Below are 15511 nucleotides of genomic sequence, written 5' to 3'. Positions count from 1 at the left end.
GTTATAGTGGATTCTTCTAAGTTGGTGACTGGGAATTGTATTCTAGTTCTGGCATTATTCGTGTAATGACAGTTAATTCAATTTTTATGTTACGAGAAATTGGCTAACCTCTTAAATATCTCTCCAAAGTAGTGACTATATTTATGAAGATTTCCACTTGGAGCCAATTACATTGAAATTCAGGCCACTAGCTACAGCAGAAGACCTATGGCCTTGTTATTTAGCTAAATTGTCCCTGTCTTTCTGTCAATTATTCTCATTTTCAGGAATGGTCATGTGATGTGGACACTGTGAAAGAGGAGCTGAAGCTGGAAGTGACGGCGGAGCAGGACGAAGTATTGACTGAGGGGTGAGTGGAATATGTGTGACTCTTCACTTCGTCCTTTCTTTCACAACTTCAGTTAAGTGCTGATTTACAATATCAGTTTGTGACTCTGTGGTATTTTTATCTCATATATGGATATAATTGATGATTTTAACGCTAGGCCTAAATGCTTTGGAACTGAAATTACATAATTAAGATCCTTAAAATAATGTGTATCAAGGATGCTGACGTCGTCATCACAACAACCACCACCACCTCACACTATTACTCTCACTATGACTGCTGCTGCATTTTTTGTAGTATTTGAAGAACTTTGAACGTATTTAGTAAGTCATTTTCGATCTTTTGGATTTTACTTGTAGCAGGTCATCATTTTTGTCTTCCCACTCATCAGTTGTCGTCTGCTTTACAAATCCTAGCTGATACCATCTTACCACACGGCCACCCTCTCCAATCTTATTTCTTTTATTTTTGTTGCTGTACTATAGCTGGAAGAATTATTTAACTTCTTGAACCCATTTATTTCTATTGTGTGAATAAGATAGTAACGATGTAACCCTGATGTTTTCATATATGGCTTCATTCATATTCTTAACTTCATTTCTATGCTGTCTGCATACTTACACTTGCTTGTCTACAATTAAACAGTTCCATAATATAACAGAAATCTTTTCTTAATTGTGCCGTATGTTTTATTATATGGTCCTTTGTTCAGTAATCAAATAAATAGTCAATGATAGTATTTCATATTTGTTTTTGTCTGTTTCTGTGTTAATTAGCGTTTAACTTTGTGTGAAAAGTTTCTGAACCTTTAGGATCTCCCGATCTGCTGAGCAGATCTGGTTCTGTTTGAGTAATGTATATATAGAGCTGAACATCACTGGCTTGACCAGGTGTTGCAAATATTGCCTCGGTCTGTTTAATGTATTACTATCTTCATTACTGTATTCTTTAGATTTAAAGTCTATTTGTGAACTAATACGACATTATGCATGACATATCCAATTAAACGTTACAAAACAATAGCACTGGTGTAGAATACATATTAAAATATTTAAACAATAGTGTTAGTGTATGTAGAATACTTATGAAAATATACAAAACAATACTGTTAATGTAGGACACTTAATAAATTGTAGAAAACAATAGTGTTAGTGTAGAACACATATTAAAATATACAAAATAATAGCGTTAGTGTAGAACACATCATATTAAAATATACAGAACAATAGTGTTACTGTAGAACACATATTAAAATATACAAAACAATAGCGTTAGTGTAGAACACATTAAAATATTCAAAACAATAGCATTAGTGTAGAACACATTAAAATGTACAAAACAATAGTGTTAGTGTAGAACACATATTAAAATATACAAGACAATAGTGCTAGTGTAGAACACATATTAAAATATACAAAACAATAGTGTTAGTGTAGAACACATATTAAAATATACAAAATAATAGCGTTAGTGTAGAACACATCATATTAAAATATACAGAACAATAGTGTTAGTGTAGAACACATATTAAAATATACAAAACAATAGCGTTAGTGTAGAACACATCATATTAAAATATACAAAACAATAGTGTTAGTGTAGAACACATTAAAATATACAAAACAATAGTGTTAGTGTAGAACACATATTAAAATATACAAAACAATAGTGTTAGTGTAGAATACATATTAAAATGTACAAAACAATAGCGTTAGTGTAGAAGACATATTAAAATATACAAAACAATAGCGTTAGTGTAGAACACATATTAAAATGTAGAAGACAATAGCGTCAGTGTAGAACACATATTAAAATATATAAAACAATAGCGTTAGTGTAGAACACATTAAAATATACAAAACAATAGCGTTAGTGTAGAACATATATTAAAATATACAAAACAATAGTGTTAGTGTAGAACACATATTAAAATATGCAAAACAATAGCGTTAGTGTAGAACACATTAAAATATACAACACAATAGCGTTAGTGTAGAACACATATTAAAATGTACAAAACAATAGTGTTAGTGTAGAACACATATTAAAATATACGAAACAATAGCGTTAGTGTAGAACACATTAAAATATTCAAAACAATAGCGTTAGTGTAGAACACATATTAAAATGTACAAAACAATAGTGTTAGTGTAGAACACATATTAAAATATGCAAAACAATAGCGTTAGTGTAGAACACATTAAAATATACAAAACAATAGTGTTAGTGTAGAACACATATTAAAATATACAAAACAATAGCGTTAGTGTAGAACACATATTAAAATATGCAAAACAATAGCGTTAGTGTAGAACAGATATTAAAATGTGCAAAACAATAGTGTTAGTGTAGAACACATATTAAAATATATAAAACAATAGTGTTAGTGTAGAACACATATTAATAAATACAAAACAATAGCGTTAGTGTAGAACACATAAAATATACAAAACAATAGCATTAGTGTAGAACACATTAAAATATACAGAACAATAGCGTTAGTGTAGAACACATTAAAATATACATAACAATAGTGTTAGTGTAGAACACATATTAAAATATACAAAACAATAGTGTTAGTGTAGAACACATATTAAAATATACAAAACAATAGTGTGTGTAGAACACATATTAAAATATACAAAACTATAGCGTTAGTGAAGAACACATATTAAAATATATAAAACAATAGTGTTAGTGTAGAACACATATTAATAAATACAAAACAATAGCGTTAGTGTAGAACACATAAAATATACAAAACAATAGCATTAGTGTAGAACACATTAAAATATACAGAACAATAGCGTTAGTGTAGAACACATTAAAATATACAAAACAATAGTGTTAGTGTAGAACACATATTAAAATATACAAAACAATAGTGTTAGTGTAGAACACATATTAAAATATACAAAACAATAGTGTTAGTGTAGAACACATATTAAAATGTACAAAACAATAGCGTTAGTGTAGAACACATATTAAAATATACAAAACAATAGTGTTAGTGTAGAACACATATTAAAATATACAAAACAATAGCGTTATTGTAGAACACATATTAAAATATACACAACAATAGCGTTAGTGTAGAACACATATTAAAATGTAGAAGACAATAGCGTTAGTGTAGAACACATATTAAAATATATAAAACAATAGCGTTAGTGTAGAACACATATTAAAATATACAAAACAATAGCGTTAGTGTAGAACATATATTAAAATATACAAAACAATAGTGTTAGTGTAGAACACATATTAAAATATGCAAAACAATAGCGTTAGTGTAGAACACATATTAAAATATACAAGACAATAGCGTTAGTGTAGAACACATATTAAAATATAGGAAACAATAGCGTTAGTGTAGAACACATTAAAATATTCAAAACAATAGCGTTAGTGTAGAACACATATTAAAATGTACAAAACAATAGTGTTAGTGTAGAACACATATTAAAATATGCAAAACAATAGCGTCAGTGTAGAACATATATTGAAATATACAAAACAATAGTGTTAATGTAGAACACATATTAAAATATGCAAAACAATAGCGTTAGTGTAGAACACATATTAAAATATACAAAACAATAGCGTTAGTGTACAACACATATTAAAATTACAAAACAATAGCGTTAGTGTAGAACACATATTAAAATGTACAAAACAATAGTGTTAGTGTAGAACGCATATTAAAATATGCAAAACAATAGCGTTAGTGTAGAACACATCATATTAAAATGCACAAGACAATAGCGTTAGTGTAGAACACATTAAAATATACAAAACAATAGCGTTAGTGTAAAACACATATTAAAATATACAAAACAATAGCGTTAGTGTAGAACACATTAAAATGTACAAGACAGTGGCGTTAGTGTAGAACACATTAAACTCTACAAAACAATAGCGTTAGTGTAGATCACATTAAAATATACAAAACAATAGCGTTAGTGTAGAAGATATATTAAAATGTACAAAACAATAGTCTTAGTGTAGAACACATATTAAAATGTACAAAACAAGAGCGGTAGTGTAGAACACATATTAAAATGTACAAAACAATAGCGTTAGTGTAGAACACATCATATTAAAATGCACAAGACAATGGTGTTAGTGTAGAACACATATTAAAATGTACAAGAGAATAGGGTTAGTGTGGAACACATATTAAAATGTACAAGACAATAGTGTTAGTGTAGAACACATATTAAAATATACAAAACAATAGCGTTAGTGTATAACACATATTAAAATATACAAAACAATAGCGTTAGTGTAGAACACATATTAAAATGTACAAAACAATAGCGTTAGTGTAGAACACATATTAAAATGTACAAAACAATAGTGTTAGTGTAGAACGCATATTAAAATATGCAAAACAATAGCGTTAGTGTAGAACACATATTAAAATATACAAAACAATAGCGTTAGTGTAGAACACATTAAAATATACGAAACAATAGCGTTAGTGTAAAACACATATTAAAATATACAAAACAATGGCGTTAGTGTAGAACACATATTAAAATGTACAAGACAGTGGCGTTAGTGTAGAACACATTAAACTGTACAAAACAATAGCGTTAGTGTAGATCACATTAAAATATACAAAACAATAGCGTTAGTGTAGAAGATATATTAAAATGTACAAAACAATAGTCTTAGTGTAGAACACATATTAAAATGTACAAATCAAGAGCGGTAGTGTAGAACACATATTAAAATGTACAAAACAATAGCGTTAGTGTAGAACACATCATATTAAAATGCACAAGACAATGGTGTTAGTGTAGAACACATATTAAAATATACAAGACAATAGCGTTAGTGTGGAACACATATTAAAATGTACAAGACAATAGTGTTAGTGTAGAACACATATTATAATGTACATGACAATAGTGTTAGTGTAGAACACATATTAAAATGTACAAAACAATAGCGTTAGTGTAGAACACATATTAAAATATAGGAAACAATAGCGTTAGTGTAGAACACATTAAAATATTCAAAACAATAGCGTTAGTGTAGAACACATATTAAAATGCACAAGACAATAGCGTTAGTGTAGAACACATCATATTAAAATGCACAAGACAATGGTGTAAGTGTAGAACACATATTAAAATGTACAAGACAATAGCGTTAGTGTGGAACACATATTAAAATGTACAAGACAATAGTGTTAGTGTAGAACACATATTAAAATATACAAAACAATAGCGTTAGTTTATAACACATATTAAAATATAGGAAACAATAGCGTTAGTGTAGAACACATTAAAATATTCAAAACAATAGCGTTAGTGTAGAACACATATTAAAATGCACAAGACAATAGCGTTAGTGTAGAACACATTAAAATATGCAAAACAATAGCGTTAGTGTAGAACACATATTAAAATATACAAAACAATAATGTTAGTGTAGAACACATTAAAATATACAAAACAATAGCGTGAGTGTAAAACACATATTAAAATATACAAAACAATGGCGTTAGTGTAGAACACATATTAAAATATACAAGACAATAGCGTTAGTGTGGAACACATATTATAATGTACATGACAATAGTGTTAGTGAAGAACACATATTAAAATATACAAAACAATAGCGTTAGTGTAGAACACATATTAAAATATACAAAACAATAGCGTTAGTGTAGAACACATCATATTAAAATATACAAAACAGTAGCGTTAGTGTAGGACACATATTAAAATATACAAAACAATAGCGTTAGTGTAGAACACATATTAAAATATACAAAACAATAGCGTTAGTGTAGAACACATCATATTAAAATATATAAAACAGTAGTGTTAGTGTAGAACACATATTAAAATACACAAAACAATAGCGTTAGTGTAGAACACATATTAAAATATACAAAACAATAGCGTTAGTGTAGAACACATCATATTAAAATATATAAAACAGTAGTGTTAGTGTTGAACACATATTAAAATATACAAAACAATAGCGTTAGTGTAGAACACATATTAAAATATACAAAACAATAGCGTTAGTGTAGAACACATCATATTAAAATATATAAAACAGTAGTGTTAGTGTAGAACACATATTAAAATATACAAAACAATAGCGTTAGTGTAGAACACATATTAAAATATACAAAACAATAGCGTTAGTGTAGAACACATCATATTAAAATATATAAAACAGTAGTGTTAGTGTAGAACACATATTAAAATATACAAAACAATAGCGTTAGTGTAGAACATATATTAAAACATACACAACAGTAGTGTTAGTGTAGAATACATATTAAAATATACAAAACAGTAGTGTTAGTGTAGAACACATATTAAAATATACAAAACAATAGTGTTAGTGTAGAACACATTAAAATATACAAAACAGTAGTGTTAGTGTAGAACACATATTAAAATATACAAAACAATAGCGTTAGTGTAGAACACATATTAAAATATACACATCAGTAGTGTTAGTGTAGAATACATATTAAAATATACAAAACAGTAGTGTTAGTGTAGAACACATATTAAAATATACAAAACAGTAGTGTTAGTGTAGAACGCATATTAAAATATGCAAAACAATAGCGTTAGTGTAGAACACATCATATTAAAATGCACAAGACAATAGCGTTAGTGTAGAACACATTAAAATATACAAAACAATAGCGTTAGTGTAAAACACATATTAAAATATACAAAACAATAGCGTTAGTGTAGAACACATTAAAATGTACAAGACAGTGGCGTTAGTGTAGAACACATTAAACTCTACAAAACAATAGCGTTAGTGTAGATCACACTGAAATACACAAAACAATAGCGTTAGTGTAGAAGATATATTAAATTGTACAAAACAATAGTCTTAGTGTAGAACACATATTAAAATGTACAAAACAAGAGCGGTAGTGTAGAACACATATTAAAATGTACAAAACAATAGCGTTAGTGTAGAACACATCATATTAAAATGCACAAGACAATGGTGTAAGTGTAGAACACATATTAAAATGTACAAGACAATAGCGTTAGTGTGGAACACATATTAAAATGTACAAGACAATAGTGTTAGTGTAGAACACATATTAAAATATACAAAACAATAGCGTTAGTGTATAACACATATTAAAATATACAAAACAATAGCGTTAGTGTAGAACACATATTAAAATGTACAAAACAATAGTGTTAGTGTAGAACGCTGTAGAACGCATATTAAAATATGCAAAACAATAGCGTTAGTGTAGAACACATATTAAAATATACAAAACAATAGCGTTAGTGTAGAACACATTAAAATATACAAAACAATAGCGTGAGTGTAAAACACATATTAAAATATACAAAACAATAGCGTTAGTGTAGAACACATATTAAAATGTACAAGACAGTGGCGTTAGTGTAGAACACATTAAACTGTACAAAACAATAGCGTTAGTGTAGATCACATTAAAATATACAAAACAATAGCGTTAGTGTAGAAGATATATTAAAATGTACAAAACAATAGTCTTAGTGTAGAACACATATTAAAATGTACAAAACAAGAGCGGTAGTGTAGAACACATATTAAAATGTACAAAACAATAGCGTTAGTGTAGAACACATCATATTAAAATGCACAAGACAATAGTGTTAGTGTAGAACACATATTAAAATGTACAAGACAATAGCGTTAGTGTGGAACACATATTATAATGTACATGACAATAGTGTTAGTGTAGAACACATATTAAAATATACAAAACAATAGCGTTAGTGTAGAACACATATTAAAATATACAAAACAATAGCGTTAGTGTAGAACACATCATATTAAAATATACAAAACAGTAGCGTTAGTGTAGGACACATATTAAAATATACAAAACAATAGCGTTAGTGTAGAACACATATTAAAATATACAAAACAATAGCGTTAGTGTAGAACACATCATATTAAAATATATAAAACAGTAGTGTTAGTGTAGAACACATATTAAAATACACAAAACAATAGCGTTAGTGTAGAACACATATTAAAATATACAAAACAATAGCGTTAGTGTAGAACACATCATATTAAAATATATAAAACAGTAGTGTTAGTGTTGAACACATATTAAAATATACAAAACAATAGCGTTAGTGTAGAACACATATTAAAATATACAAAACAATAGCGTTAATGTAGAACACATCATATTAAAATATATAAAACAGTAGGGTTAGTGTAGAACACATATTAAAATATACAAAACAATAGCGTTAGTGTAGAACACATATTAAAATATACAAAACAATAGCGTTAGTGTAGAACACATCATATTAAAATATATAAAACAGTAGTGTTAGTGTAGAACACATATTAAAATATACAAAACAATAGCGTTAGTGTAGAACATATATTAAAACATACACAACAGTAGTGTTAGTGTAGAATACATATTAAAATATACAAAACAGTAGTGTTAGTGTAGAACACATATTAAAATATACAAAACAATAGTGTTAGTGTAGAACACATTAAAATATACAAAATAGTAGTGTTAGTGTAGAACACATATTAAAATATACAAAACAATAGCGTTAGTGTAGAACACATATTAAAATATACACATCAGTAGTGTTAGTGTAGAATACATATTAAAATATACAAAACAGTAGTGTTAGTGTAGAACACATATTAAAATATACAAAACAGTAGTGTTAGTGTAGAACACATTAAAATATACAAAACAGTAGAGTTAGTGTAGAACACATATTAAAATATACAAAACAATAGCGTTAGTGTAGAACACATATTAAAATATAAAAAAGCAATAGCGTTATTGTAGAACACATATTAAAATATACAAAAATGAAGTTGAATTGGTTTGGACACCTCATGGGAATGGGTCAACAACGTAGATCTAAAAGAATGTTCCAATGGTCGCCAGCTGGAGGAAGACTACATGGTAGATTGAGGAGATCATGGTACGAGGAGATCACAGAGGTCATTCTGCCAAGGAATGTGAAGAGTAAGATACAGTACTTTTATAAAGAGAAGTTGCTATTACGAATAGAAAAACAACAACAAATGCAAAATCTCTATTGATGCTCTCCAAACCACTGCTATTTATTGGTATACCATTTATTTCTTTCCATCTGAAGGTTATGATTGAAGAGTATGGTTTAAAGTTTTTTACTGTTCTGATGCTCCTATTTTTGGGCTCCAATTTTGAGTAATATTTCATTTGGTATTTTAATTTTTTTTTATCAGTTCTTCTCTCATGCTCTCCTATTATACTTTCCGCGTTTGAAGTTATTCCTTTATTCAACAGACTCTTCATAAGCAGATTTCTTTCATTGAATACATTTTAAAGTGCACATCGAACAGTATCTGATGATCTGCATTACAGTGTTCAGGTCTTTGTAACGTTAGTTTCAGTTTGTCAAACAAAGCAAATGGGACATTTCAAGCATATGTTCAAATATTATAATTTTGATATTAAGGAAAATGCCGTGTACTGCACCTAGTAGTTTGTTGACTTTAACAGCATGCAGAACCATGTCAAATTATTATCCTAATTTAAACACAATTTCCCATTGATTGATGAGTTTCAAATGTATGTTTATTTTATTAGCTTCTGCAATAATTATAGAGTTCCAGTCAAGCATTATGTGACATCCGGGTCCCTGATAATGAATCCTGGAACGTCAGAAATATCGAAAACAATATTTACAGCAAATAGAGTAGACATTTATAATATAGAGAGTGAATACTTGAAATCCACTACTGTTCGTGATTACTAGTGCTTAAATTTGTTTCTTTGAACTTTGTTTTGTTGATATTTGTGCCTATTATTAAGTTTCATTCTGTCAGTTTTACTATTATTAGGCTAAGGTCCAGTTTTCGTTATAGGATTGGAGTTCTCCATGGCGATACTGTGTCATCAGAATTCAGCAGTGTTTGTCTTGAAGAGCATATTTCGGTAGAGCAGAGTTCCGACATTGCCCTGTCATCTCACATACCAGCTTGCAAAACGCCTGCTGAAGAAATATCTTTTGCAAAAGCGAACTTTCATGAACACACAGCCCAGCAGGCATTCAAATGCCGTGTGTGTGGGAAGTGTTTCTCGGAATCTGCGGATCTCGAAGAACATGCACGTCTGCACACAAGAAAGTCATCTGTGAAATGCGAAGTCTGTGGGAAGTGTTTCACGCAAGCCACAAGTCTTCACAGGCACGCAGGTCTACACACGGGGGAGAGGCCCTTCAAGTGCGATGTGTGTGGAAAGAGTTTCTCGCAAGCGTGGAACCTCAAAATGCACTCACGCGTACACACGGGCGAACGAGCTTTCGAGTGCCATGTGTGTGGAAAGTGTTTCCTGCAGCCTGGAAATCTGACTACGCACGCGCGGATACACACGGGAGAGAGGCCATTCGTGTGCAACGTTTGTGGAAAGGCTTTTGCTCTTTCGGGAGGTCTTAAGAAACATTCACGTCTACATACCGGCGAAAGACCATTCAAATGCGATGTCTGTGGAAAGTCTTTTTCGGATTCGGGAACTCTAAGAGACCACGCACGGGTCCACACAGGCGAGAAGCCATTCAAGTGTGATATCTGTGGTAATTGCTATTCTCATCGGCGAAGTATAAAATACCACAAATGTCTGCCACAATAATGCGATACTTACGGAAACAGTTCCAGCGAATAAAATGAGGCCCACTCGAAGCCAAAAATTTCCATCCATTATGCCTTGCGTTTCTTGTAGTCGGAGGAATCTGAGTGGCCACGCTCCCTTATGAATAGCTGCTTTCCAGAAGGGCCATACTCCAAAAATGGTAAATTTGAGAAAAGCTGAAAAAACTGTTCTGTGTTGCTCATATTCAATAAGTTACCTTATTAGCATTGTGATGTTATATATGTGAAAATGTATCCTTATAACATTGAAATGACAATCGTAAATTGTTTTCTGCTTATGTCATAAGTTTCCAGAAAAAAAAAAGAAAAATTTTTTTCCTGAATAGTTTACGACAACTTGATACATAACCACAATGAAATATTTAAATACATATAGGCCTATATACAGGGTGAACCATAAGTAATATAAATCAATTCAATAGGGTATTCTTTCTAATATTTGAAACAAATAGCGTTCAATACAATTTTGCTCGTTTTTGCTTCCTTTTCGAGATAAAAATTGTTTTATACGAACCATTTCTTTGCTAATTGAAAAATGAGTTCTATTCAGTCAATACTTAACATAACACAATAAAACATGTTATAATAACATTTACACAGATTTTAAAAACAAACGTTTTCGCCAATTTTGATTGGCATCTTCAGGTCGTGTAGGTCGAATGGAACAAGTTATAAAAAGTGAACACTTGGTAAATGACGTTAAAAACCAAAGTTACAACTGTAATATCACTTAAAAACAGAGAATAGAATATAGCAAAAAGCCTCCACGGTGTGTGTAGAATCACTGTTGAAAGAGGCGTGTGTGAACCAAGGAAACAGCAAAACTCTTCTGTCATTGCAGGTACAGTTTTCAAGATAGATTTGAAGATGCTACGAACAGGTCGGTCGTGTGGCCGTTATGGAGAGCAGGAAAAATCCTGTAAATTGTAAGGATAGAATGAAAGAACATTTAGAAGCATTTAAGTATTATTTAAATCTTCTAAAACAATACTTACAAAAAGTGGAAGAACGTCTTGAAATCCATGAGGCCGGCGACACGACTGATCTTTACATTAAGTGGTAGCGTATGACGAAAACTGTATACATTAAAATGTAGTGGATGAATGACCGTTACTTGCGTGTGATTTTAAACCTACCTACACGACCTGAAGATGCCAATCAAAACTGGCGAAAACGTTTGTTTTTAAAATCTGTGTAAATGTTGTTATAACATGTTTTATTGTGTTTATGTTAAGTATTGACTGAATAGAACTCATCTTTCAATTAACATTGAACTTAACGGAACCAATATGCGTTTGAAATTTCTTTGCTGTTTCGGAAAACCCATTTCCAGTATGCTTAGTCTAAGAGAACACTGTAGTATGATAACAAATAATTGAAAGAATTTTAGTTTTGTTCTTTAAATATGCAGAAATTCTACCCGAACAAATGAAACATTGTAAAATCCTTTGCAAAACGAAAATTTACATGTGTTTGAATCTTCTTGTTTGAAAACTCGGTCCTTTGTCATTTTTACCATAACAGATTTGGAGGACCAAAAATTAATCTTTACGTAGATTTATCGCCCAACAGTGCATATACTGTGGAATCCCGGCCACCAAGTCACTCAATTGAGTGTGCTCCTTGTATAATGACAGTTGACTTATTATAACATGTCAACATATATGCCCAACATGGAGTCAGGCCACAAAGAAGCCAAGGTTACTCAGTCTCTCTTGACACATTGTTACTCTGAATAAATTTTTATTTCCTTCAATTTGTTTCAAGTTGGTGTGAAATTGAGCATTGCTAGTGAAGGTGCAGAAAATGAACCAATCTCAAGTCCGTCTGTTCAGGTTGTCAAAAATGAAGACAGTTCATGCTTAGAAGTGAATACTGATGGTTGTGGCTGTTTAGAAAAAAATTCTGATAACAGTAGGATTGAATCAGAACAAGCAAACACTAGTAAAAATGATGTGTTAATATGTGCAAGTGAAACAAATTTACACACGCCAGTTCCTAACTCTTGAGTCATGGCAAGTATCATGCGACCTTGGAAAATTAAAAAGTGGCAGACAAATTGTGTCATTCAATGTGTTGTTCGAAAAAGTACCCCCAACCTGCCTAATAACTTTCTAAGTGACGGAACAAGAGCCTTTCCGGTATTATTTTCAAAACTCAAGAATGGAGAATGTGTTTCCAGAGACTGGCTAGTGTGGAGTGAAACAGATCAGTCACTGTAATATTTTCACAGATTTGTTTCACTCCACACTAGCCAGTCTGTGGGAACACATTCTCCATGCTTGAGTTTTGAAAATACTGTAATACTATTTTTGGAAAGACTCTTGTTTTTTAATAACACATTCAATGACACAATTTGTCTGTTACTTTTTAGTTTTCCAAGATCGTTCAATTCCACACCAACTTCAAAGTTCTACTCCCTTTCTTAATATCCTCCAATTTTTCTGTCTCTCCTTGCGCTTCTCAGCTCCCGACTTATGCTCCTACTTGTCCATTGTCCACTGGTAACACTAATGAACAGAATTTACTAGAAAAACTACATCGAAAAGACGAAAGTTTCGTCACGAAACATACTATGTAGGCCCTACTGAAAAGGAAACGTAATCATCCGGCTTGGATTTGGGAGAGTCCACTAACATATTGCAGTGGCCCGGCATGGGTTGGTAGTTAAGAGGACAAGCCAATTGAATGTGTTCGGTACAAGCGACGGGAACATATTTCAGGCAAATCTCATAGCCCTTGAGTCTTGTGTCGATGATTAACATGGGAAACCGATATTCTATTATATATAAAAGTTAAAAATTTACATAATGAAGTGGTAATTTGTATTAATTCTATTATTGTTGGTTAATATGTCAGATTCATGTAACAATTCTTCTTACAAATTGTTATAGTACTGGTATGTATCCGTGATAATAAAAAGTAATCAGACTCACTTAATCTGACGGGCCCTTACTGCTCACGGGCCCATTTGCACTTGCTCCCTTTGCCCCTCCTTCTCGGCTGCCCTGGCCATCACTACATGTAGATATATGAAAAAGTTGACAATACATATTCTTATTCATATCCATATATCTATTGTAACTTTTAATTTAAACAACAATGTGGTTTTTACTTATATCTTTAATCACACCCGTCAACAATGGATATTCCACTGAACACTGCAACACAGCAGTCGTTATTGCACTCCACAGAACGACAATGACTATTCATGTGAATTGTTGAGAAGAACAACAATGTACTTATTTCAACTAATGTTCACGCAGCACTATTTACAAAACAAAACTGTCAGTTCTCAGTTCACAGTTCGCCTTGGCTAGTTCCTCTAGCTCACTCACTCAAGTTCACGGTACATCGAACCCGAGACTTCCAGATAACAGCCCACTGCACTTCGAACCCAAGACTTCCGTACGCGTTCCCCTCGTCTGGACACTGCCACAGTACTCACTTAAGTTCACTGTACTTCGAACCCAAGACTTCCGGACGCGTTCCCCTCGTCTGGACACTGCCACAGTAATCACTTAAGTTCACTGTACTTCGAACCCAAGAGTTCCGTACGCGTTGCCCTCGTCTGGACACTGCCACAGTACTCACTTAAGTTCACTGTACTTCGAACCCAAGACTTCCGGACGCGTTGCCCTCGTCTGGATACTGCCACAGTACTCACTTAAGTTCACTGTACTTCAAACCCAAGACTTCCGTACGCGTTCCCCTCGTCTGGACACTGCCACAGTACTCACTTAAGTTCACTGTACTTCGAACCCAAGACTTCCGGACGCGTTCCCCTCGTCTGGACACTGCCACATTACTCACTTAAGTTCACTGTACTTCGAACCCAAGACTTCCGGACGCGTTCCCCTCGTCTGGGCACTGCCACAGTAATCACTTAAGTTCACTGTACTTCGAACCCAAGACTTCCGTACGCGTTCCCCTCGTCTGTACACTGCCACAGTACTCACTTACGTTCACTGTACTTCGAACCCAAGACTTCCGTACGCGTTCCCCTCGTCTGGACACTGCCACAGTAATCACTTAAGTTCACTGTACTTCGAACCCAAGACTTCCGTACGCGTTGCCCTCGTCTGGACACTGCCACAGTACTCACTTAAGTTCACTGTACTTCGAACCCAAGACTTCCGGACGCGTTCCCCTCGTCTGGACACTGCCACAGTAATCACTTAAGTTCACTGTACTTCGAACCCAAGACTTCCGGACGCGTTCCCCTCGTCTGGACACTGGCACAATAATCACTTAAGTTCACTGTACTTCGAAACCAAGACTTCCGTACGCGTTGCCCTCGTCTGGACACTGCCACAGTACTCACTTAAGTTCACTGTACTTCGAACCCAAGACTTCCGTACGCGTTCCCCTCGTCTGGACACTGCCACAGTAATCACTTAAGTTCACTGTATTTCGAACCCAAGACTTCCGTACGCGTTCCCCTCGTCTGGACACTGCCACAGTACTCACTTAAGTTGACTGTACTTCGAACCCAAGACT

At 32.6% G+C, this 15511-nt stretch overlaps 1 protein-coding gene across 2 annotated transcripts in view; it reads left to right on the top strand.

The window, feature by feature from the left end:
* LOC138715525 (zinc finger protein 664-like) overlaps positions 1–13951 on the top strand; it is a 34208-nt gene extending 20257 nt beyond the window's left edge. For both annotated transcript variants that reach the window (XM_069848558.1, XM_069848560.1), the window contains 2 exons: positions 267–349; positions 10229–13951. In XM_069848558.1, the coding sequence (XP_069704659.1) occupies positions 267–349; positions 10229–10991 (846 nt within the window). In that variant the 3' untranslated portion in view covers positions 10992–13951. The remainder of the gene's footprint in view (positions 1–266; positions 350–10228) is intronic.
* Positions 13952–15511: the final 1560 nt, after the last annotated feature.

The sequence above is a fragment of the Periplaneta americana genome, chromosome 15 (assembly GCF_040183065.1).
Source record: "Periplaneta americana isolate PAMFEO1 chromosome 15, P.americana_PAMFEO1_priV1, whole genome shotgun sequence".
Lineage (NCBI taxonomy): Eukaryota > Metazoa > Arthropoda > Insecta > Blattodea > Blattidae > Periplaneta > Periplaneta americana.
Note: the sequence above shows the minus strand (reverse complement) of the source record. Positions and strands in the feature narration are given on the sequence as shown.